General features: G+C 46.6%; 1 protein-coding gene across 2 annotated transcripts in view; it reads left to right on the forward strand.

Moving 5' to 3' along the window:
• The window catches only part of ALPK2 (alpha kinase 2), a 148,391-nt gene that overhangs the window by 116,816 nt on the left and 8,301 nt on the right, over positions 1–23,274 (forward strand). For both annotated transcript variants that reach the window (XM_017890519.1, XM_017890520.1), the window contains 2 exons: positions 8,659–8,876; positions 14,493–14,541. In XM_017890519.1, coding sequence (XP_017746008.1) covers positions 8,659–8,876; positions 14,493–14,541 — 267 coding nt within the window. The remainder of the gene's footprint in view (positions 1–8,658; positions 8,877–14,492; positions 14,542–23,274) is intronic.

A 23,274-nucleotide genomic window follows, 5' to 3' on the forward strand; every position in this document is an offset into this window, starting at 1 on the left:
ATATTTAGGAAGATAAATATTCTTTATTTATTTATTTTTATTTTATTTTTTTTTGAGACGGAGTCTTGCTCTGTCACCCAGGCTGGAGTGCAGTGGCCAGATCTCAGCTCACTGCAAGCTCCGCCTCCCGGGTTTACGCCATTCTCCTGCTTCAGCCTCCCGAGTAGCTGGGACTACAGGCGCCCACCACCTCGCCCGGTTAGTTTTTTGTATTTTTTAGTAGAGACGGGGTTTCACGGTGTTAGCCAGGATGGTCTCGATCTCCTGACCTCGTGATCCGCCCGTCTCGGCCTCCCAAAGTGCTGGGATTACAGGCTTGAGCCACCGCACCCGGCCCAGATAAATATTCTTTAAATAAATGAATGGATGGATGGATGGATGGATGGATTAATCCATCCAATACATGAATCTACCATGTTAAATAGAAAAGAAAGCATATCTACTCTCATAGCTATTACATTGTCTAAACAATAAACAAATACAACAGAACAAGAGCTATCACAAGGCAATTAGTCCCATGATGAAAATAAAATACGGTAATGTATTACGGAAGAGTGGATTGGGTGACCTGAAACCTAGTAACATAGTACCCACTTCCTGGAATCCTCCAGAGACAAATCACACCCACTTTTATCTACTCTTTGCCTAAATATTTACTGGCCCAAGCAAATTTTGGGGAGCCTGGAGCTTGCGTTTGCGGCACTGCTTGCCTGGTTGAGATCGTATCTGCACGCTTAAACGGACAGGAAAAGGGCTTAGCTAGTGCATGTTGGAACTTTTTACCTATCAGTAAAAACTGGGAGAAGCAAGAAGGAAGAAATTCTTGCCTGCATTGCCCCTGTTAACTCACAAAATGGGAAAAATCGTTTCCCTTAGGTGGTACATTTGAAAGACCATGTGTAAAGCATAACACTTTCTGCTCTTTCTCAAGAAATGCTTAACACACTTCAGTACACACTTACAATTGCTTTTCTGTTAATGACACAGACAGCCATCTGGACTGAGTTAAGCTTTCACGATATGGAAACTGGCTCCTTTTTCCCCCAAGCCCCGCTTTTCCCAGTCTCTGTCCTCTTAAGTTTTCTTCAAAAAAGAAAAGATTTAACCCACAAGTCAACCCTACCACACACAGAACCACAGTGCCCTCCAACAGGGACAGACCCAAGTTTTGTGTGGCTTGACTCTTATGCAATTTGGGCTTCTTTCTTTCCTTTCTTTTCTTTCTTTCTTTTTTATTTTTTTTTAAGAGACAGGGTCTCCCTCTGTTGTCCAGGCTGGAGGGCAGTGGTGCAATCACGGCTCACTGCAGCCTTGACCTCCCGGGCTCAAGCGATCCAGCCTCCCAAGTAGCTGGGACTACAGGTGCCCACCACCACACCTGGCTAATTAAAAGCATTTTTCTTGTAGAGACAGGGTCTCTGTATATTGCCCAAGCTGGCCGCCTACAACTCCTGGCCTCAAGTGATCTTCCTGCCTCGGCCTCCCAGAGTGCTGGTGTTATAGGCATGAGCCACCATGCCTGGCAAATTTGGGCTCTTGTTAAAGAAAAGAACACAAAATTATAAATATCAGGATTAATCTAGAGACTTGGAAAGGGCTCATGCAAGTGAAGGATCAGGAGGCTGATTCATTTGCTGCATTAGCATCATGGTAAAGAGGCCACTGCCTTAAAGATAGGTTAGGACATTTTTCTATCTAAACCATGTTTCCATTCCTTACAAGGGGAGAGTTTGTGACCACATGAATGCTGATGGTACATGGGAGGAGTAAGGAGCCTCAGAAGGGCCTCTGGGCCAGACTCCAGGTTTATGGAACCTAAATCAGAGGACTCTACAGCCAGAAAACACCCCCCCCCACACACACACACACAACATTCACCATACACACAAACACACACACACCACACAAACAACACTCACCATACACACAAACATACCCACCACAACACAAACACACTGCAAACACACCCCCCACACCACACATACACACCACACACATTACATGCAAACACACACACCACACATACAACACACATACCACACACACCACACACCAACACTCACCATACTCACAAACACACCACACACAAACCACACACCACACACACCCCCCACATAAACACAACACACACCACATACAAACAGACCACACATACAACACACACACACCATACATACAACACACACACCACACATACAACACACACATATGCATTACACACCCCCACACATACCACACATACAACATACCACACTCATACGCACACCACATACGCACATACACACACACATACACACACCCCATACATACACCACACCACACACACCCCCACTCACCACACCACACACATACACACACACAACACACATACACACAACACACACCACACACACCACATAACACAGACACCTCACACACATACAATACACACACACATATACACCACACAAACATACACACACATACACCAACAACATACACACAGGTACACCATACCACACATACATTTACATTATATCACACACACACACAACCACAAACCACACGCACAACACATACACACAACACACACACACAGAGCTGACCCTGTATATTACCAGCCTTCTCTGAAAGCCTGCACATCTAGAGAGAGGGCCAGGAGTCCCGTCCCCACCCCCATTACCACAGACCCCTAGACCGACCGCCCCGGGGCCCACCCCCATGTTTATTTCCAGGCAATGAATCGGGCCTGGAGAAGCCTATTTTAATGGAGCATGTGAGATCTTGGAGAGAAAACACTCCACATTTGGGCAGCTTCTGTTTTTGAATTCATGAATATCAATGGAGTCACATTGTCTATGCAAATGGAATCCTGCTGGGCAGAGGCCAGGCCTAATTAAGACCCTGAATAATGCCCAGCCATTGTTTCTGTTTTGTTTTTTTTTTTCCCCACCAGGGATGCAGAATTAATAAGAGCCCAAGCAAACCATGAACCCTTCCTTCTGTTGGCAGAAGGGTCAGTAGCCACAGGGGGTCAGTCCTTAGGAGGGCACCAGGGTGCCCTGGATCCTGCAGAAGTGACAAAGCGTGACAGAGGGTGGCTTGGCGGCTGCACTGATTTCAGGGCTATGGGGAAGGTCCACTGCCCTAATGTGCCCACTCCCATCTGGCTGAAATTGGAAATTTCTTTAACAAGACACAAAGAGGTTCTATCTTAAAATTAGAAAGAATGCCTCAAATGACTCTGGCATGCAGTAATCAGGGTACGCTGTATTAGAGGGGCTTACTGCCTTGTGTCCAGGGCTGGGGCTCCAGAAGGATGCTGTTCTGGCTCAGATTCTGCTGGTGAGCAAGCCTCTGTGTCCTCTTCGTGAAGTGAGGGGGATTCTCAGTTTCCAGGAAATGCTCCTAAATGGCAGAGGAGGATACCTGTGTGCCCGTCAAAGGGTCTGGGGGCTTCGTCCAAGCAGCTGTCCCGCAGGTGTAATTTCTTTGAAATATAATATTTTATAGCTTTTAAATTCTATTGAATGTTATGTCCTCTTTCCTCTATGACTATATTTGTTTTAATAAAAAATAATGTTTTTCCAGCCACCTTTGGCTCAAGTTAATAGCCACGTAGAGCCTTCAGCTTACTTCCTGGGAGAAGGCACAGCCTGGGTGGAGAAACTCAGGGCATTGCTCTGGGAGAACACTCCCAGCTCACACGGAGGCAAGAGCAAGTGAGCAGGGCAGGACCTGTGCCCCAGCTGGTGTGTGCGTGTAACCGCTGGATGGGTTCATCTTGCCCACTGCCCAGACAGAGCTGACTTATCAAGATGGGGAAATTGCAAAAAAGAGTTTATTATACATAGAACTGTTATCAGAAAGGGGTCCCAATGCAGACCCCAAGAGAGGATTCTTGGATCTCATGCAAGAAATAATACAGGGCAAGTCCACAGAGTATATTGAAAGCCTGTTTATTAGGAAAGTAGAAGAATAAAAGAATGGCTACTCCATAGACAGAGTAGCCCCAAGGGCTGCTGGTTGCCCATTTTTATGGTTATTTCTTGATGATATGCTAAACAAGGGGTGGATTATTCATGCCTCCCCTTTTTAGACCATATAGGGCAACTTCCTGACATTGCCATGGCATTTGTAAACTGTCATGGCGCTGGTGGGAGTGTGGCAATGAGGAAGGCCAGAAGTCATTCTCATATCCATCTTGGTTTGGGTGAGATTTAGCCAGCTTCTTTACTGCAGCCTGTTTTATCAGCAAGGTCTTTATGACCTGTATCCTGTGCCAACCTCCTATCTCATCCTGTGACTTAGAATGCCTTAACCATCTGGGAATGCAGCCCAGTAGGTTTCAGCCTTATTTTACCCAGCCCCTATTCAAGATGGAGTTGGTGTGGTTTACATGCCTCTGACAGAACTGGCTAAATGGGAGACTGGAGTTTTATTATTACTCAAATCAAACTCCCTGGAAATTTGGAGGCTAGGGTTTGTTTGTTTGTTTTTTTGAGAGTTTGGAATTCTGGGGACTAGGAAATAGGGATTGGAGTTGGGTCAGGGATGGAATCAGGGATACTAAGTTGTCCTCTTGCATTGAGTCCATTCCTGGGTGAAGGCCACAAGACCAGATGAGCCAGTTGACCAATCTGGGTGGTGCCAGCTGATCCATCAGAATACAGGGTCTAAAAAATACCTCAAACACTAGTCTTAGGATTTACACTAGTAATGTTATTTATGGGAGCAACTGGGGAGGTTAGGAATATTGTGACCCCTGGCTGCATGACACCTGAGCCATAATTTCTAATCTTGTGACTAAATTGTTGGTTTTACAAAGGTGGTCTGGTCCCCAAGCAAGGAGGCGGTTTATTTTGGAGAGGGGCTGTTACCATCTTTGTTTGTTAAACTATAAACTAAATTCCTCCCAAAGTTACTTTGGCCTCTGCCCAGGAATGAACAAGGGCAGCTTGAAGTTTAAAGGGAAAATGGAGTCAGTTCAATCATTTTCACTGTCATAATTTTTTCATGGTTATAGTCTTTGCAAAGGTGGTTTCCTGAGTGGCAATCACAGAACCAGAGGTCCCAGCCCGAGCTTTCCTTCCTATTGTGAAAGGCAAGCCTTACTTGTTCATTCCACTGGGAGACGGGATCTAGAGGCCCACGTTCCCTCTGAGAGAGAAGTGACCAAGTCTTCACTAGTGCCGTTCAAGGGAGAAAGGAACCACACGGGCAGCAGAGGAGCTCACCCATCTCTGCTGCCCCCACAACTTTTCCTGACGTTGTATGTGGCCACTGTGTTAGATGGGATTATTCTATACATTTACATTTAAAGATCCTGATTCAAAGCCCATGCCATTTTTGAGGCATTTTCATTTAAGGGCTCTTTGTGGGGTTTTGCTCCATCCCCACCCTAGGACAGCTGGTCACATCTTTGCATGCATAGGTCTCTGTTATAGCCGCCCCGTCGCCATTTCTCTCTGATCACTTGGTCCCTCCCAAAAGTCGATTTTCTGAGTTGTTAAACATATAGTTAGGGGCCTACATTAGACACTTAACGGTATATTTGTTCATTTACTCATTTGACAAACATTTTGTACTTAAAAAAAATTAATGAACATCAAAAATCAGCATCTCACGTTTTCCTCTTGCCTTTATGGCCCGCCATCAGTGTTTCTATTTTAGGCCCTTAAAAGTGGTATCTATGTTATCAACGTTAAACTAGGTGATCGCTTCTTTGGCTACTTACAAATTTGTAAGATCAGATTCTCTGTCAGTGATTCACAACCCCCAGGGGACAGTGACGGTTGTGGAGACACTTTTGATGGTCAGGATCCGGGAAGAACTACTGGCATCTGGGAAGTAGAAGCCAGGGAGGCTGCTAAACAGGCTACTTGCACAGGGCAGCCCCTGCCACCCCACGGAGAACTCTCTGCCCAGATGTCAATAGTGCTGAAATGGAGAAACATATATAACTATTATACATACATATATAAACATTCATTCATTCATTCATATTTTACCAAACACTTATTTTGAACCAGGAGCATTTACTATGTGCTGGGATTTGCTCCTCCATGCACCTTCCCCCCACAGCTGCCCCTGGAAGGCAGGGACTGTGTCTTAGTCAGCTCTGCCCTCCTGGTGAGTCTTTGGGATTCTGACACAGCTATTCAGTGGATGTTTATTGAATGAATTGATTGTTTCCGTTTTCACCAGCTGCCAGTCACTGAGAAGAGGCAGATATGGGGGATGGGGCAAATGAGTTCTTCAGTTTCTGCCATGGTAAATTTTAAATATCACTTAAATGTTTTATTGTGGGTGCTTTTATTTTCTTTATTTTCCCCTTTTTTTTTTTTTTTTTTTTTTTTAGATTCGTGGGGTCTATGTGTTTTAGATTCATGGGGTATATGTGCAGGCGTGTTACATGTCTGTATTGTGTGATGCTGAGGTTTGGGCTTTAACTAAACCCATCACCCAAATAGTGAACATAGTACCCAATAGGTAGTTTTTCAACTTTACCCTCCACCCTCTCTCCCCTCTTTTGGAATCCCCAGTTCTATTGTTGCCATCTTTATGGCCATGTGTGCCCAATGCCATGTTAAATTTGAGATGCCCATGAGACATCACGTGGAGATGGTGGGCAGGGAACTCAGGGACAGGGCTGGACTTGGGACATAAATGTGGAAGTCATCAGCATCTGAATGGTATTTAAAGCAAGGAAGTCGCTAGGGATTGTGGGCAGAGAGAAAAGAGTTGTTCCAGGGCCCTCCAGAGTCTAAAGATTGAGGAGAGGATGAGGAACTCACAAAGGAGACAGAGAAGAGGTAGCCAGTGAAGCAGAGAAAAGCCATGAGGAAGCCAGGGAAAGGCGTATCAGAAAGAAGTGAGAGATCCACTGTGCCCAGAGCTGCCGAGAGCAAAAGGGGTAGGTGCCGAGAAGAGAGCACTGGACTTAGCAGCATGATGGTCATGCTGTCCTTGACAGAGGCTTCTTTTGAGGGAAAGCCTCTTTCAGATGTTCAAGAGAGAATGGGATGGGAGGGACTGGAGACAGCGAGTCTACAGCGGATTTGAGTTTCGATGTCAAATGTGAGTCAGTAGTCGGGGTGGGGTCTGGGGTCGCGATGCTGTGTAGTTATCACAGAGTGCCGCTAGGCTCTTGGAAATGATTCTATAGAGGGAATATTGATGCAGGAGAGAGAGGGAAAACTGCTGGAGCAATACCTGAAGGATTTGAGAGGGATGGGGACCAGGGCACCTGTAGAGGAGATAGTTCAGGATGGAGCAGGGATGGCGCATCGTGTAGGAAGAGGGAGCAGTGCGTGGGCACAGACCAGGAGGTGAGAATATGGATGTGCTCATGGCAGCACTTAGAGGTTCTCCTAAACCTTCAGTTTTCACACTGAAACAGGAAGATGAGAGTGTGGTTAGGGGAGGAGGTGTATGTGCTTTTAAGAGAGAGGGACAGGTAGGAAATCATCATGTAGGATGATGTGACAGCAAATGGATAATGCTGGAAACTCCATCCCATATCTGATCACCTCTCCAGCTCCCTGGACATCATTACCTGGCCCCAGTCTCCCTGCCCCACCCCTGGCCTATTCTCCACAGAGAAGCAGTGATCTTTGTCATTCAGAAATCTCCTCATGTCCCTCCCTTGCCCCAAATCCTCCAGTGGCTTCTCATCCAACTCAGTACAAAGGGGAAAGTTTTCCAAATGGCCTCCGAGGTCCCCCAAGGCCTGATTTCCTGTCCCCTCTGCCTCCCCCAACTTCTGCCAATCTCCTTGGCTCCCTGCACTCCTGCCGCACACCAGGAGTGCTCCTGCCCTGAGCATTTCTCCTTGGGGTGCCTTCAACCTGGAATGTTCTACCGTCGATGTCCTCATGGCTCCCCTCACTTCCTATAGGCCTCTGCTCAAATGTTCTTTATCCATGAACAAGGGCTGCTCTGACCTCCCTACATAAGACAGCTGCCCCACTCCACTGCATGTTCCTGTCTCCTCTTCACTGCTGGATTTTCCCACTTAGCACTTAGCACCATGCATTTACTTGTTTATTGTCAGTCTCCTTCATTTAAAGGTGAGAGCCCTGAGAACACAGACTCTGTTTTCTTTACTGCTGTTTTGAGGAGTAGCATCTGGAAGAGCATCTGACACATACAGGCCACTGAATAAATATTGGTTGACTGAATGAGAGGAAAGAAGGATCAATGGGTGGGTGGATGGATGGATGGATGGATGGATGGATGGATGGATGGATTGGATGGATGAAAGGAAGGAAGGATAGATGGAATGAAGGAACGGATGGAGGGAGGGAAAGAGGAGGGTGAGTAGAAGGAAGGATGAATGGACGGACAAATGGATGGGTGCGTGAGTAGATGAATGGATGAATTGATAGATAGATTACAGTCATTGATTGATGGGTCATTAAGATATGACTACAATGAAGACATTCATTTCTACATGAGCAATTAACCCCCCTCCCAAGAAGGAATTTATAACGACAAATAAAACACAGAAACATATCTTACCCATTAAAAAGTCATTGGATGGATTTGTAGTCTAAACCTAGCAGAGTTGGGGACAAATTCTACACTCCCTGCTGCTCCAGGTGAGGGAGGAATGCTGCAGGAGCCTCTCTTCCCAGTGGAGACCTTGATGTGTGCCTGTGTTCTCTTCCCTGCCAGGATCATTCCTATTTTTCTTATCCATCGGCCTGAGAACAATATCCCGTATGCTACAGTGGAGGAGGAGCTGATTGGAGAATTTGTGAAGTATTCCATCAGGGATGGGAAAGAAATAAACTTCTTGAGAAGAGAATCAGAAGCTGGTCAGAAGTGTTGCACCTTCCAGCACTGGGTGTACCAGAAAACAAGTGGCTGCCTCCTGGTGACAGACATGCAGGGTGAGGAGAGCAGCTTAGCCTGGGCTCCAGGGATTCTGTGGGCCAGAGACTTTCCTGTGGATGGAGAAGGAGGGGAAGGAGAGGAAGGATAGGCCTGCTGAGTACCTTTAAACACCTTTGCCTGCAGAAGGTGTTACTGATGCCTCATCAGAAATGAGATTCCATAACAGAGCCTGAAATGACCAGCCAAATGGCCATTTCATTTTATTTTTATTTAAAAAAATTTTGGGGGGGGGGGACAGGGTCTCACTCTGTCACCGAGCCTGGAGTACAGTGGCACGATCATAGCTTACTGCAGCTTTGAACTCCTGGGCTCAAGTATTCCTCCCGCCTCAGCCTCTAGAGTAGCTGAGACTACACATGCATTCCACCACACTTGGCTAATTAAAATTTATTTTTTGCTGAGACAGGGTCCTGGACCAAGCTGGTCTCAAACTACTGGGCTCTAGCGATCCTCCCACACTGGCCTCCAAAAGTGTTGGGATTACAGGCATGAGCCACTGTGCCTGGAGTTCATTTCATTTTAACAATTCATGCCAATAATGCCTTCCCATTACAACAGGTAACCAGAGAGTGGCTTTACTGTTATATCCTCAATAGGCCTAGACTCAGCAATATATACCCAAATCCAGATCTACCATAAGATAAATTAAAATGTAGTATTCCGTTCTCAATAGACAAAGGAGTCTTTAGAATGCTTTAGATTTTAAGCTCCTCTGCTGAATGTATAGCATGTTTTCAATATATACACAACTGTTTAGGAATACCATTTCTTCTGTGGAATGGAGATGTCATCATTAGGCTTCTCCTAAGACAGACCAGAGATAGGTACTCATGTACAAATGGCTTATTTGAGAGGGGATCCCAGGAAACGCCAATAGAGGAGTAGGGAAGTGCAACTGGGGAAGGAAAGGAGGCTGGTGGAATGTGTTATTATTAGCCAGTGACTGCCATGGGTGCTGGAGCTGACATCTGCAGGGAGCCCTGCAGAGCACACTTCTCAGTGAGGGAGCCGGGGTGTGTATGCACCAGCTACCAGGATCACCAGCTGGCAGCTGCTCCAGGTGGGGGCATTACTTCCCCTGCACCTGTCACCTGCCTACATGGGCAAGCTAAGCTGGATAAAAAACATGATCAGAGAAAGTTCTTAGGCAGAGAAATGCTGGTGTGGCACTGAGAAGTGGAACCAGGTGCACAGAAGTGGTTAGGGTGAGGGCAATAGGTAAGGCACCAGCAGCTTCTGCCGCAAGAGGTTCCCTATTTCCGTTTGCTATTAAGAAAATCTGAACTGTATTATTGTCTATCTACCAAATGTCAGACATTATCCCAGATGAGGATCTCAAGCTCTAGCTATTACATGGTGTTGAAGAGCAAGACCACCTTGGAGTTCTGTTCCCTGCACTGTCACTTCCAACCTGGTAGCCTGTGGGCAAATTACCTTTCTCCCTGCTTCAGTAACCTCCACACAGGGTTGTTTTGAGAATTAAATGAGATAGTAAACCACTAATTGCAGCATTGCCACATAATAAATGGTTCCTATTTTTTTAACTCATTTTTAAAAATTTGTTTGAGACAGGGTGTCACTCTGTCACCCATGCTGGAGTGCAGTGGTGCAAACACAGCTCACTGCAGCCTCAATCTCCTGGACTCAAGTGATCCTCCTGCCTCATCCTACCATGTAGCTGGGACCACAAGAGTGTGCCATCACACCTGGCTAATTCTTTCTTTCGTGTGTGTGTGTGTGTGTGTGTGTGTGTGTGTGTGTGTGTGTATGGAGATGGGGTTTCACTTTGTTGCTCAGGCTGGTCTTGAACTCCTGGACTCAGGTGATCTTCCTGCCTCGGCCTCCCAAGGTGCTAGGATTACAGGTATGAGCCACTGTGCCCTAGCCTTTATTTTGAAATAATTATAGACTCGCAAGAATTTGCAAAAATATATGGAGTGGTTCACATGTACGCTTCACCCAGCTTCACCTAATGGTGACATCTCACATAAGTGTAGTATATTATCAAAACCAAGAGATGGACACTGGCAGAATATAATCAACTACACTAAAAACTTTACTTGGATTTCATCAGTGTTTGTATCCATTCATTTTTTTCTATTATTTTTACTTAATCTTCATAATAACCCTGCAGAGAAGATATTATGATCCCCATTTTACAGATGAGAAAACTGAGGCCTGGAGACCGTGATTTAATTGTCTGCTGTCACTCAGCTAGTAAGTAGGGGGTCCGAGACTCCAACCCGCATTTTCTGACTCTGAATTCCAAGTTCTTTCCACAAATAACAATTTAGCAAATTTGCAAGCTATTTACTTCCAGACCTTTCCAAGTCTCTCCTGATGTAAGAAGGCTTTGGTATGTGTACTGTTCTTCCTCCTAAGCCCTTGGAAGGACTCCTTGCAGGCCAGCTGGGAAATGCAACATTACTGCCCTGCAGATGAAGCCAATCTGCAAATTTAAGTCAGACTTCGCTCTTTGAAGAGACTGCTGCCACACACACGCACAAAATATATGGTCTTAACAGACAGCTGTTTGCTCTATTTAGACTCTGGCTGTGCAATTGCTGCTGTCCTCCATCTTTTCTCCTTGGGAATTAATTTTGTATTAAATATAGCTCTTCTGCTGAAAAGCAGCACCCAGGGCTCCGTGCACAGTTAGTTTCACTTCCAGGTACTAGTAAACAACAGTAATGGAATATCACATCTCTCTGTAAATGATGTGCGTGGTTTAACATGGTGGTGTGGTGGTAAGTAATGGTGTTTATTTACTCTCTATTGATGGACAAAAAATATTTTTACTGTCAATGTCATTGTGGCATGAGACAGCACATCTATTCTCTAAGGAAAGTCCACTTTTTATAATTTTACAGAGACATTGGAATTAGAATTAAACTCAAATTCTATCATCACCTTTTTGGACTTTTAAAAGTTAAATTAACTCTTCCTGGCTGCATTTGCTTGTTTAGAAGATTGTGCCAGGTTTGTGGGGTAAAAGATGAGCCTGTGATTTGGACCTGAGACCTGCATATTGGTGAGACTACCAGGTTTTCTAACAAGCTGTCACCCAAAAAACTCAAGACCTCGAATTCTGGAGAATGAACTTCTAATGCTGTTCATTTCCTTTCTTCTATTAGAAGCAACCTGTAGATTACTGTTATTTCCAACTCAGCTTGATAGCTGCACACCAGGATTTAACTTTAGCCTCTAGAGGTTCTTAATAACCTTGACAGAATTGCAGGCAAATTATTAAACTGAGAGAGGGAAGTTTTCTTTTAAAAATTATATTCTGTCTTTCTAAACTGTAAGTGACAGCTGGCAATTGTGGGAAACAAGGGAAAGCAATTCTCCAAGTTCAAGGACCTTTTGCCACATGACTTTTTCAAATTGGATTTCCATGTGGCTTAGAACTATAATTTTAAAATACGGTTTTCCATGAAATAAGATGTCCAGCAAGAGCTTTTGCAATTTAGTGTTTTTTTTTTTTCAAAGCATAGTCCCTGTAATAAAAGCTATGTGAACCATTTCTACATATGTTTATTAGCAGCTTTGAAAGAATGAGATGAATTAGTTACCAACTGCAAAAGAGACTTTTAAAACGGTTACTGGTTCTCCCAAAGTGCCATGTCTAATTTAGCTCACAGGTGCACTGCAGAAAAGCAGGCCTCGTGGCTTCTGTCTGACTAACCAGCCTGAATCCCAACGTGTCCTGTGTTTCTGCCATGCTCCCAGCGGATACCGCTCAATCAGAGCATTAACCCTTTAGCTGTCTTTTCCTGGGCCTCAGAAGCAGCACTCCACATGGGTGGAGAACCTTGGAGTAGGTGGCCAGCAGATCTGATCCTCATGGTTGGCTTTAGTGGGATGCTGCGATTTTTTTCTTTCCACAGCCCAAACTGGTTTCTAGGCTGCCAGGGCCCTCCATGGGCAAGCCACTTGCTGGAGGTGGGGAATGCCAGTGCTCACAGCCTGGCCCATGGGGACCAAGACGCAGGGACAAGAGCACGGGAGGCAGGACCCAGGCATCTAGCAGGTGCAGACGCACTGGTGGGGTGGCACTATGGGCCCTGGGATAAAATGTCATCACTAGATTGCATGGGTAAGGTCCTGGCAGAGGTCCACTGCATTGGAGCAAGTGCCCATAGCCTCACTCTAGGGAGACAGGAGTGGAATTGGTACATGGTCAGGGCATGGAGATTCTTGAAAGACCAAGAGGGAATCCACACTCTGGGCATCAGGGAAGTGCTTTACTTTCCACTAGACCTGGGAGAGGTTCAGGACGCAGGCTGAGACTGCGGGTAGAGGGAGAGAGGTGGCTCTTTCCACTACAGACGGGGATGGCAGCCCTTGTCGTTCCTCACGGTGGAAAACAGCGGGATAGTCTATTCCCTTTGCCTCCCTGGCTCCCTAGCTACCCTCCCTACCCCTCCTGCTGGAAAGGCAGATGCGAAAAAGGCTTCCATATGCTTGCAATGCGTGCCTGTTGCTCTTTGCTGAACCAGAGTGGGAAGCTCAGGTAGCTGCTCTATTGTTTTGGTTTTGGTATCCCCCACCTACCCCCACCATGGTTTAGTGGGTAGCATTTAGGATGAGCCCAAGGGCCACATGTTCCAAATGTCTGCTTCCCCAGGCCATTGGTTCAGCGTCTACATAGAATTCAAGATTGTTTCCCGGGGCCTAACACTGACCACCCAGAAAATCTTCAGTCCTGGATTGAAAAACGATCTTTATGGAAATGAGAAATCACGCGTCTGAAGTTTGACTTTCAACTAAACACATGCCCCTTGAGTCCTGTGTTAGTTCATTTTAACACTGCTGATAAAGACATACCCAAGACTGGGTAATTTATAAAGAAAAAGAGGTTAATGGACTGATAGTTCCACGTGGCTGGGGAGGCCTCACAATCATGGTGGAAGGCAGAAGGCACATCTTACACTGCGGCAGGCCAGGGACACAATGAGAGCCAAGGGAAAAGGGGAAGCCCCTTATGAAATCATCAGATCTCCTGAGACTTTTCACTACCATGAGAACAGTATGGGGGAAACCGCCCCATGATTCATTTATCTCCCACCGGGTCCCTCTCACCACACGTGGGAATTGTGGGAGCTACATTCAAGATGAGATTTGGGTGGGGACATGGCCAAACCATGTCAAACCTTCTTGCTATTGGCATTGACCATCCCAGGCCATGCCTACTCTTCTTTCCACCATGTAAGGGTTTCCACTTTCATTGAAGAATGGGGAGCCAGACCTAAGCCGAAGTCAGAGTATTTCTGGGGAGAGAGCTTACAGGGCAAGCATTAGGCCTCAGATTTTTTCAGAGTGGCCAGCTCCCTCCTTGTCATGGGGTGGGTGGGCCAGGCAGGCAGAGGACTTCATTTCTGGAGCTGAGATGGCTTGGGTTTTCTGCTCACATGAGACTTGAGTCCCCCTAACTGCTGCCTTCCCCATGGTCCCTGCCTAAAGCCGGATGCGTATTTGAAAGAGGCCTCAGGTGTTTGTGCCGGAAGGGGAAGGAGGAGGAGCTGTCATTACCCCTTCCCTGGGCTAGAGGCCCATCTTTCTGAGGGACCCTGAGTGACATAAACTCCCATCTTTGTTTTCTCTTCCTGTAGGTGTAGGAATGAAGCTAACTGACGTTGGCATAGCGACGCTGGCTAAAGGGTGAGTAGGAAAAACTGGAGTGTGCATCATTTAACACTGGGCTTACAGGCACCTTCCAGGCAGACACTGTCAGGCTGAGGCGGGCAAAGTGAATTTCTTGACCTAACTGCGAATGACAAATGTTCTTGGGATGAATTCATTTCTCTCACTTACATAAAATATTTATGGACTTTGTCGTCACAGGGGAGCACGTTTGTTTCTTAACTTTGAAACAAATGAGAACTCTTGCAGACACATTTCAAGATTAATAACCAATAGGAGTACCATGGGGAGAAAATGCTGGCATTATTTGGATGCCTTTTAACTGGAATATTCCATTCTTTTACATTTAATATCTTCACTATTAAAAGCTTCTTTGAAAAATATTTTTTTGCAATTGAATGCAGTGAATTCAATTTGTATACTTCAAATTAATTTTCCCCATAAAGGACTTTAGGCAGCTCACAGACCCCCATGATGATAATCATAGGAGGCAATGTCTCTGGCAGAGCTGTGATTAGTTACTTGTTTTTGATGATGGCTTTATTTTCTAATATAGAGTGGTGCTTTGCTTAGTGTGAGGCACACACAGAAGATATGCTATGATCACATTTTACTGGGGCATCTTTTTAACAAACTGCCCCTTCCCACTTCTTTACCTGACTGCCACTGAGGAGAAAGCCAGCCATTTGTGGTTCTTGGTGAAGATGCAATTCCGTGTTGGAACCGCCGTCGCCTTTGCCCGCTCCTTCCTATGTACTGAGACTGTCTGTAAGGGGGAGGAAAAGAGTGCTCATGACTTTTGGAAGGGATGGCTTCCATTTCAAAATGTAGGTTTTATTAGTATGAGGTATCGTAAGGTCAACAGATCAGGAGACAGTTGCCATTGAAAAGCTAGTTTGTTACTCACAGCTCCCAAGAGGGGGCACTACGCCACCAGGGGCTATGCTGGGAAGCACCAGGGCCAGTTGGGAGGTAGAGGAAGTGAGGGGACAACACAGGCAAAAATATTATGGTTTATTCAGGAAGGAATAGGTGAGGGAGGATAAACAGGCCTGGGATTGGCTAATTTGACATTTTCCAGCAGTCTCTAGGACACAGGACTGGCCCTAGTGTCTGGTACCTGCACTGGGGTGATTAGGGCAGGTGGATAGTGGCCCCGGTATGAGAGTCCACAGAGGAGGTATTAGGGGTGTGGCTCTGGATTGGTTGATTTGCATATATAGGAAAGGCTCTCTGGAAGGTGATCATATACTATCTCTAGGAATATGGCAGCCCTGAGAGGAGCAGAGTCTCTCCAGGGCCAGTAAGGCCCAAGATGTCAAAGCATCAGAAACACAGAAAATACAGTGGTGGGATGAATCCAGCTTACTTTCCCAAGGCTGAGAACAACTTATCCATGGGAGCTTTCTGGTTACTTCAGACCATCAGTGTCAGCCACGATCCAACAAATATGCTAATTTTCAGCTTCAATAAAGGACAGAGAGAAGTAGAGGGATCTGAAAAAGTAGGAAGGGGATCGCTCTTTCTTTTAACCTCCAGGTCAGTAAGTCTGATTCAGGAAGTTCTCGCTGATTGCACAAAGCTTCCAGTTGGGTTTTAGAACCAGGATACGGTTTGGACCTTTTCCCTGGGGTGGCTCAGTGATGATGAAGTTTTATGTTGGAATTGTCTCCAGGCTTCTCCCCCATGCTCACCGGAGACCTGGCTGGCATACACTTCCAGGAATTGGGCGTGTCCTTGGGCTTGTGAAGAGAGCACGTTAGGAGGGGTTATGATGAAGCGGGGAGGAAGGAACGAGGGATTTAGAGCGAGACCCAGTTCGTACTGTGATGCTGCTGCTTCTGTTTCTCCTGATAGTAGCCTTGCTTCTTGGCATCGTAGGAATGTGTCTAGCCTACCTGATGAGGGGGATGAACGTCTATCCCAGTTTCCCCGTGATGGTACCATTTTATACCTGAGGTCCTCCCATCCCATACACTGTAGCATTTATCCTGAACAAGTGTACCCATTTAGAAGATAAATTATATGGTGCCCTATTTATGGAGGCTTCTGGACCCCAGAAGGATTTTCCAAATGGAGCCTTCCTTTCCAGGCTCCATGTGCTCTGCAGAACCTTGCAGATACAAGCATCAGCCAGCCCTAATTTGGATCCTGGCTTCTCGTCATACCAGCTGTGTGACTGTGGGCATGTGACTAAGTTCTTAAAGGCAGTGATGTACAGCACTGGGACACTCCAGCTTGCCCTGAGTATTCTGCCAGTTAATCTACACCTAGCCCCTGAAACTGGAAGTGAGCTAGATAAATATTAGTTTCCCTTCCCTCCTCATGTCTTAGCCTGACACTAGAGTAGGCAAGTTTCATGCTGTTACTTAGAACAACTCTCTACCAAAACAATGAAGAAACCTGTCCAAGAAGTTTCAAAAATGAAGGTGGTCGTGATTATTTAAGATATCTTTTAAAAGCGTCAACAGCTTCCAGGAACCCAGACCAACTGGGAGCTTCAAATGATATATATATTTTTTCTCCTGATTGAAAAAGAAATCCAATCCTTTGGTTTTGTTCTCAGCTTTAATATGACTTATCTGGCCTGGGACAGCTGCCCAAGACCCATTAGAAGCGATGATGGCTGGAGCCCAGTGCAGAATGCTGTCTATAAAGTATTACTTACTTATTGCCTTCCCACCCAAGGAGAGGCCAGGAAGCACGAGCTGGGAGAGGAGGAGATTCTGAAGTGTTTGAGAGCTTTGGCAAGGATATTAGATCTTCTTTTCTTTTGTTTTTTAAAACTTTTCTTTAAACTTTACCTTTTAAGCCACAGGTTTGTTTTTTTTTTCCCCCAAAAGAAATATATCTTAGAATCACAGTTTGAAAAACTGATGAAAAGGGAAAACTTCTCCAAACAGAGCATAAGGGGTGGTTGAGAGACCTCCTGGGAACCCCTCTGGAGTGGAAACCAGTGATCAAGTCCAACCTCCTCACTTCACAGGTGAGGAGGCATGGGGCATGGGGCAGCCTGCTTGCAGGCAGGAGTCAAGAAATCTTTCCTGCCTGAAGTCAGCACCCCAAAGTGAAGGGCAGATTCTCGACGCTGGGAGGCCGAGGCACAATTGAAAAAGTTCTCCAGTGAATGTCAAAGCTGCAAAAGGGAGCTAAATCATGAGAACAGACTTGGAAAGGGCTCAAGTTCAACGACATTTTGCAGACAGGAAAGTCCAGGTGGGAGGCAAATGAGCCAGGGGAAGAAAGGAAGGCGAGCATTGCAGACTGCAGAGAGCAGGAGAGAAGATGGAAGAAGAAGGGTTGATTGAGGAAGTTCTCTTGATTCTTAGCAAGCAACTGTGTGTGAGCTTAGTTCATTCATGATGCAACGGGACAGTCGCAAGTTCTATGGGGGAGCTGGTACCTGGCAGGGCTCAGCTGGGGGAATAGCACCATCACAAGAAGCAGTGCTCTGTGTGTCATTAAAAAAAAATATTCCCATATATCTCAATCAGGACCATATATTTGGTTGCTGACACCCCAGTCATGCAACCTGTTTTGCTCTCTTGTTCAATGAAGTCAAAGGTTATGGTCCTATTTCGGGAGTAATTAGTCTTAATCTCATCAAATAAAATAGAGAATTGTCATGACTTACTCATTTTAATTCAACTTTACTTTGTTGTATGTTCCTTACAACAGGAGTATGTCAATTTCTCTTGGGAGCCAGAGATATAAATATGTCTGGAAACACATCCCCTGTACCTCAGCCACCTCAATCTTTTGGCAAATGTTGGGTACAAAAATTTCAGATTACAAAATATGGCAGGTAAGACTGTCTTGACGTCCAGTAATCCATTTTCTAGATAGACCAAGATACTAACTGGACCATTGAACAAATTTCTGATTGGAAATTACACAAGGAAAAAATGCCTAATTTTATAACTGGAGATTTGGAAACGTAACCTAACCAACTCCAGACCGATCTAAAGCCACCCAGGCAGCGGAGCCGACCTGCAAACTCATGCTTCTCTCCAGCCAGTGGGGGAGTTCCTGGGGCAGGCGACGAGATTGCAATTCAACCACCAGAGGGCACCAGAACCAATACTTTGCCCTTTGTAGGCTCCCCCGAAAAGCCAAGTTCCAGTTGCCAGATTGAAATAAAACAAAGAAAAGTGCCATTAGCAGATTTCTTCCCTGGCAGTAAGCATTGGACCAAAATAAGATTAATATAGACAGCCATAAAGGGCACCCCTCAGAGCGGCTGCCAGCCAGCCTTGCATCTTTCCACCCTTGGAAGAAAGAACGATGAGGCTTAAGGATGAGGGTCATGTGTCAGGCATCCCTGACATGGAAGCCAAATTCCCGAGACCCTTAACAGAAGCCTGGATGATTCGTTCATGTAGCAGGAGGAGAGTTGCCTTGAGAAAGCAGGCTCCACTGGCGTCTGCGTGCCTAGCTCTGATCCTGGCCATGAAAAGGAGAAAAGATCAAAATAGACTCCCACACTCGGTCAAGCTGAGTTCCAAAAGAAAGGCTCTGCCCTCAACGCCCACAAGCAGGCGGAGGGGACGGCAGCCACCTGGGCTACTTTGCCCAGTCACAAGGCCGAGACACCGCCGTACCTGGAGAGAAAGAGCCAAAACAAAGCTGGAGGTGGGAAGAAACAGTCTAATCCGAAGAAACACGCCCCAAGAATAGGCTTATGTGCATGAGTGGCGACTCCAGGCAGAGTATTTAAAGCAATGCGTGAGTCTGCCAGGAGCGGAAACAAAGGGACATTGGAACAGAATTCCTGAGGCCTTTTAAGTATGTCATAGCAGGGCCTTGGCACTGTAGAACACCAAATATTTCAGCCCAGTCCCCAATGCCAGGCGTCAGCAGACCAGTCTCACAGGCCTGTCGGCTTGAGAAAGGCAATTTTATGCCCCAGATAGCTCCTCTCCCCGCCTGCCCCATGGTCACCTGTCCTGGAAGGCTGCCTGCATCCCATCTTCATCGGGTCAGGCTATTCTGTAGTAGGACCGACTGGCCCGCTGGCTGATTTATATGGCCAGTCTTTGCCATTAAGGAAGTCTGGAGGCTGAAGGGAAGTCTGAAGGGAACAGTGGTGATTTTTGCAGTTGTTGGCAAGGCAGATCCTACTATAAGCAGTGCTCTCAGTGTGTAGGGGAGTCTCTCAGGCCCAACAGAGCCAGCAAGGACACACCCCCTCCATGGAGGGACTAGCACAGCAGTCTCCTGGCCTCTGCCCAGAAGTCTTACAAAGGACAGTTCTGTTGAAGTGTCTGGAATTGGGAGCCATGGGTCCCTCCCACTCCTGACCCTATTCCCTAGTTGTCCCCCTGCCCAGTGCATTCCCAGGACCTGAGGACTCAGGGACAGGTGCCGCATTGCTTGTCATCCAGCTTCAGAGATGAGTCTGAACAGAGAGAATGTCTAGAGAAGCCTGGTAGATTCGAGATCATCCCTGCAAGACAGACTGGTGGCCAGTAGGAAGGAGACAGAGGCACGAGGCAGGTGCAGGGATGGCCGAGAGGGTCAGGGGTGACAGAGCCTGAGCGGACAGGACAGGGTGAAGACCAGAATAGACAAGAAAAAGAGTTATCACTGCCTTCAGGAAGGTCTAAGCCAATGTGGTGTCACCAGGTGGGAGCCTGGTGACAGATCAGAGAGGGAATGTGCTGCTAAGATGCCAGCAACTCAACAAGTTTGTCGACAAAAGACAAGGAAAAGTCTAGAAGGTAGCTAGAAAAGGAGGTGTGGGGAATGTGTGTGTGTGCGTATATGTGTCTGTGTGCGTGTCTTTGTGTGTCTGCCTTTGTGTGTGTGTGTGTGTGTGTGTACGTGTGTGTCTCTGTGTATATCTGTGTCTGTGTGTGTCTTTGTGTATCTGCCTGTGTGTGTGTGTGTGTGTGTGTGTGTGTGTGTGTGTCTAAAGAGACCCTGCCTGACTGAAGGCAGAGGGAAAGGAGCCTGTGGGAAAAGAGTGAGGAATGAACTGCGGAGTGATGTTCCAGAGTGGTGGGCACCCCTCATGAAGATTCAGAGCTTGTCAATATGGAAGACCCTCCAGCCCTCACTGTGCAACTTGGAGCACACTGGAAATGTGGCTTTGCCTCTACCCACCCTCACCTCCACCCAGGGCGTCAGCCCAGCTGCTTCTCCGAATGGTGAATTCTCAAACAGCCTGTACCTAGTGGGAATGCTGGCGCACTTCTCCCTCACCTCAACTGCCTGCCCTGTGGCCCTGCAGAGCCTCCTGTAACCGCCCTCCGGGTTCTCCTTGCCTGTATGCCTAGACAGGACATGGCCGATTTATCAAGATGGGAATTGCAACAGAGAAAGAGTTTAATTCACGTAGAGCCAGGTGTACGGGAGACTGGAGTTTTATTATTACTCAAATCAGTCTCCCTGAAAATTTGGGGGTTGGTGGTCGGGAAGTAGGGGTAGTGCTGATTGGTCAGGTCAAAGATGAAATCGTAGGGAGTTGAAGCTGTTGTCTTGGGCTGAGTCAGTTCCTGGGTGGAGGCCACATGACTACATGAGCCAGTTTATTGATCGGGGAGTCTCCAGTTGATCCATCAAGGGCAGGGTCTGAAAAACATCTCAAGCTCCAAGCTTAGATTTTACAATGGTGATGTCATCCTTAGGAGCAACTGGGGAGGTTTAGAACCTTGTAGCCTCCAGCTGCATGACTCTTAAACCGTAATTTCTAATCTTGTGGCTAATTTGTTAGTCCTGCAAAGGTAGTCTAGTTCCCAAGCAAGAAAGGAATTTGTTTTGGGAAAGGGCTGTTACAGTCTTTGTTTCAAAGTTGAACTATAAACTAAGTTCCTCCCAAAGTTAGTTTGGCCTCTGCCCAGGAAAGAACAAGGACAGCTTGGAGGTTAGAAGCGAGAAGGAGTTGGTTAGGTCAGATCTCTTTCACTGTCACAATTTTCTGAGTTATAATTTCTGCAAAGGTGGTTTCACTCCCATTGGCAGATAAAACCAGCACAGTCCTTTGGGAATTAGAGCTCTGGGGCTTAGGACAGTGGGTGAATCTCAGGTTGCTTATTTGGTGAATGTCTACCTACAGCGCCCCCTCCTGGGTTCTTTGTCTTCAACTCCAGTTTGCAATTCAGATACTAAGGAATGGACTGTGTGCTTCCTGCATATTCATGGAGATGGGACTCACATGACCTCAAAAACGGACGCATAGTAGATGAGTGCTTCTCCCCCTCCCCTGGGCTCCTCTCTGAGCTCTCTTCTTCGGGACTCCTGTCTCACAGAACCTTCTGGTTGAGGGTGCCATCAAAAGCAACGAGAGTAGAAACTGTGCAAATGTACAGGGATTCTAGAATATGTTGCCATCTGACACAGAGACCAGACTCATTGAAGGTGGGGCACTTCTGTCCTCCTCTCCCTCTCATTTTTCTGCAGAAGGAGGGAACTTTTTGTATTCTGCTTTTTATTTTTTTCCAGCCAGGGAGGCTATGAGGGAAGATAGGGCCAGGGCTTGGTTTCTGTTGGGGCAGCTGGGACTGTGGCTTCAACTGAGGACTGAGGGAGCAGCCATAGCACTGGGCAAGAAGGGCAGAGAGTGCCAGGAAACAAGGGGAGGGGCTAGACTTTGTTCAGAGGGAGATGGAGCCATTCAAGCAGTTGCTTGGCCATGACATGATCTGACCTGCACTCACCTGGACAAGGCGGAAAGCAGGGGCGAATTGCCTGGAGGCTCCCCTGACTGGCCCAGGGAGGGGTAGTGGTGGCTGAGATGGCATTTTGTTGAGATCAGTTGCTGAAGGTCACCTGCCCCAAGAGAAGGTCACCTTGTAGACATCCTCAGGGGACTTCTCTAGAAAACACAGATCTGGTTATGCTACTACATCCCCACCCTCAAAATTCCATGAATTTTAAAGTGCTTTTCAAAGTAATTATGTGAAACAAGATTTCGTTGTCAAGTAATTTTGGGGAACCCTGGGTTGAATAAGTTTAGGGGGTTTCCTTTTTTCTTTTTTTGAGACAGAGTCTCACTCTGTCGCCCAGGCTGGAGTGCAGTGGCACGATCTTGGCTCACTGCAACCTCTGCCTCCTGGGTTCAAGCCATTCTCCTGCCTCAGCCTCCTGAGTAGCTAAGACTACAGGCACACGGCACCACGCCCAGCTAATTTTTGTATTTTTAGTAGAGATGGGGCCAGGATGGTCTCAATATCCTGACCTCATGATCCACCAGCCTCGACCTCCCAAAGTGCTAGGATTACAGACATGAGCCACCGCACCTGGCCAGGGGGCTTCTTTAGTGTTAGACTTCATAGGGTCCTTAAAGAGCTGATGTGTATTTTGAATGTCCTAGGGACAAGGAAAGATATTATTATGATGATGATTATTTTGAGATGGGGTCTTTCTCTGTTGTCCAGGCTGGAGTGTAGAGTCCTGATCATGGCTCACTCCTGCCTGGAACTCCTGGGCTCATGTGATCCTCCTTCCTCATCCTCCCAAGTAGCTGGAACTACAGGCATGCACCACCACACGCAGCTATTTTAAACTTTTTTTTGTAGGGGTGAGGTCTCACTATGTTGCCCAGGCTAGTCTCGAACTGCTGAGTTCAAGCAGTCCTCTCGCCTTGGCCTCTCAAAGTGCTGGGATGACAGGCGTGAGCTACCTCCCATACCAAACCTAGGAGAGATATCATATAGCATTTCTCACAGCATTTACACCACAGAATTTCAAAAATTCCTGTGGGACTGTTGCTCATGAGAAGATATTTTGGAAATCAGCATGTCACAGGAG

This window comes from Rhinopithecus bieti, unplaced genomic scaffold (assembly GCF_001698545.2).
Source record: "Rhinopithecus bieti isolate Rb0 unplaced genomic scaffold, ASM169854v2 scaffold_17861, whole genome shotgun sequence".
NCBI classification, from domain to species: Eukaryota; Metazoa; Chordata; class Mammalia; order Primates; family Cercopithecidae; genus Rhinopithecus; species Rhinopithecus bieti.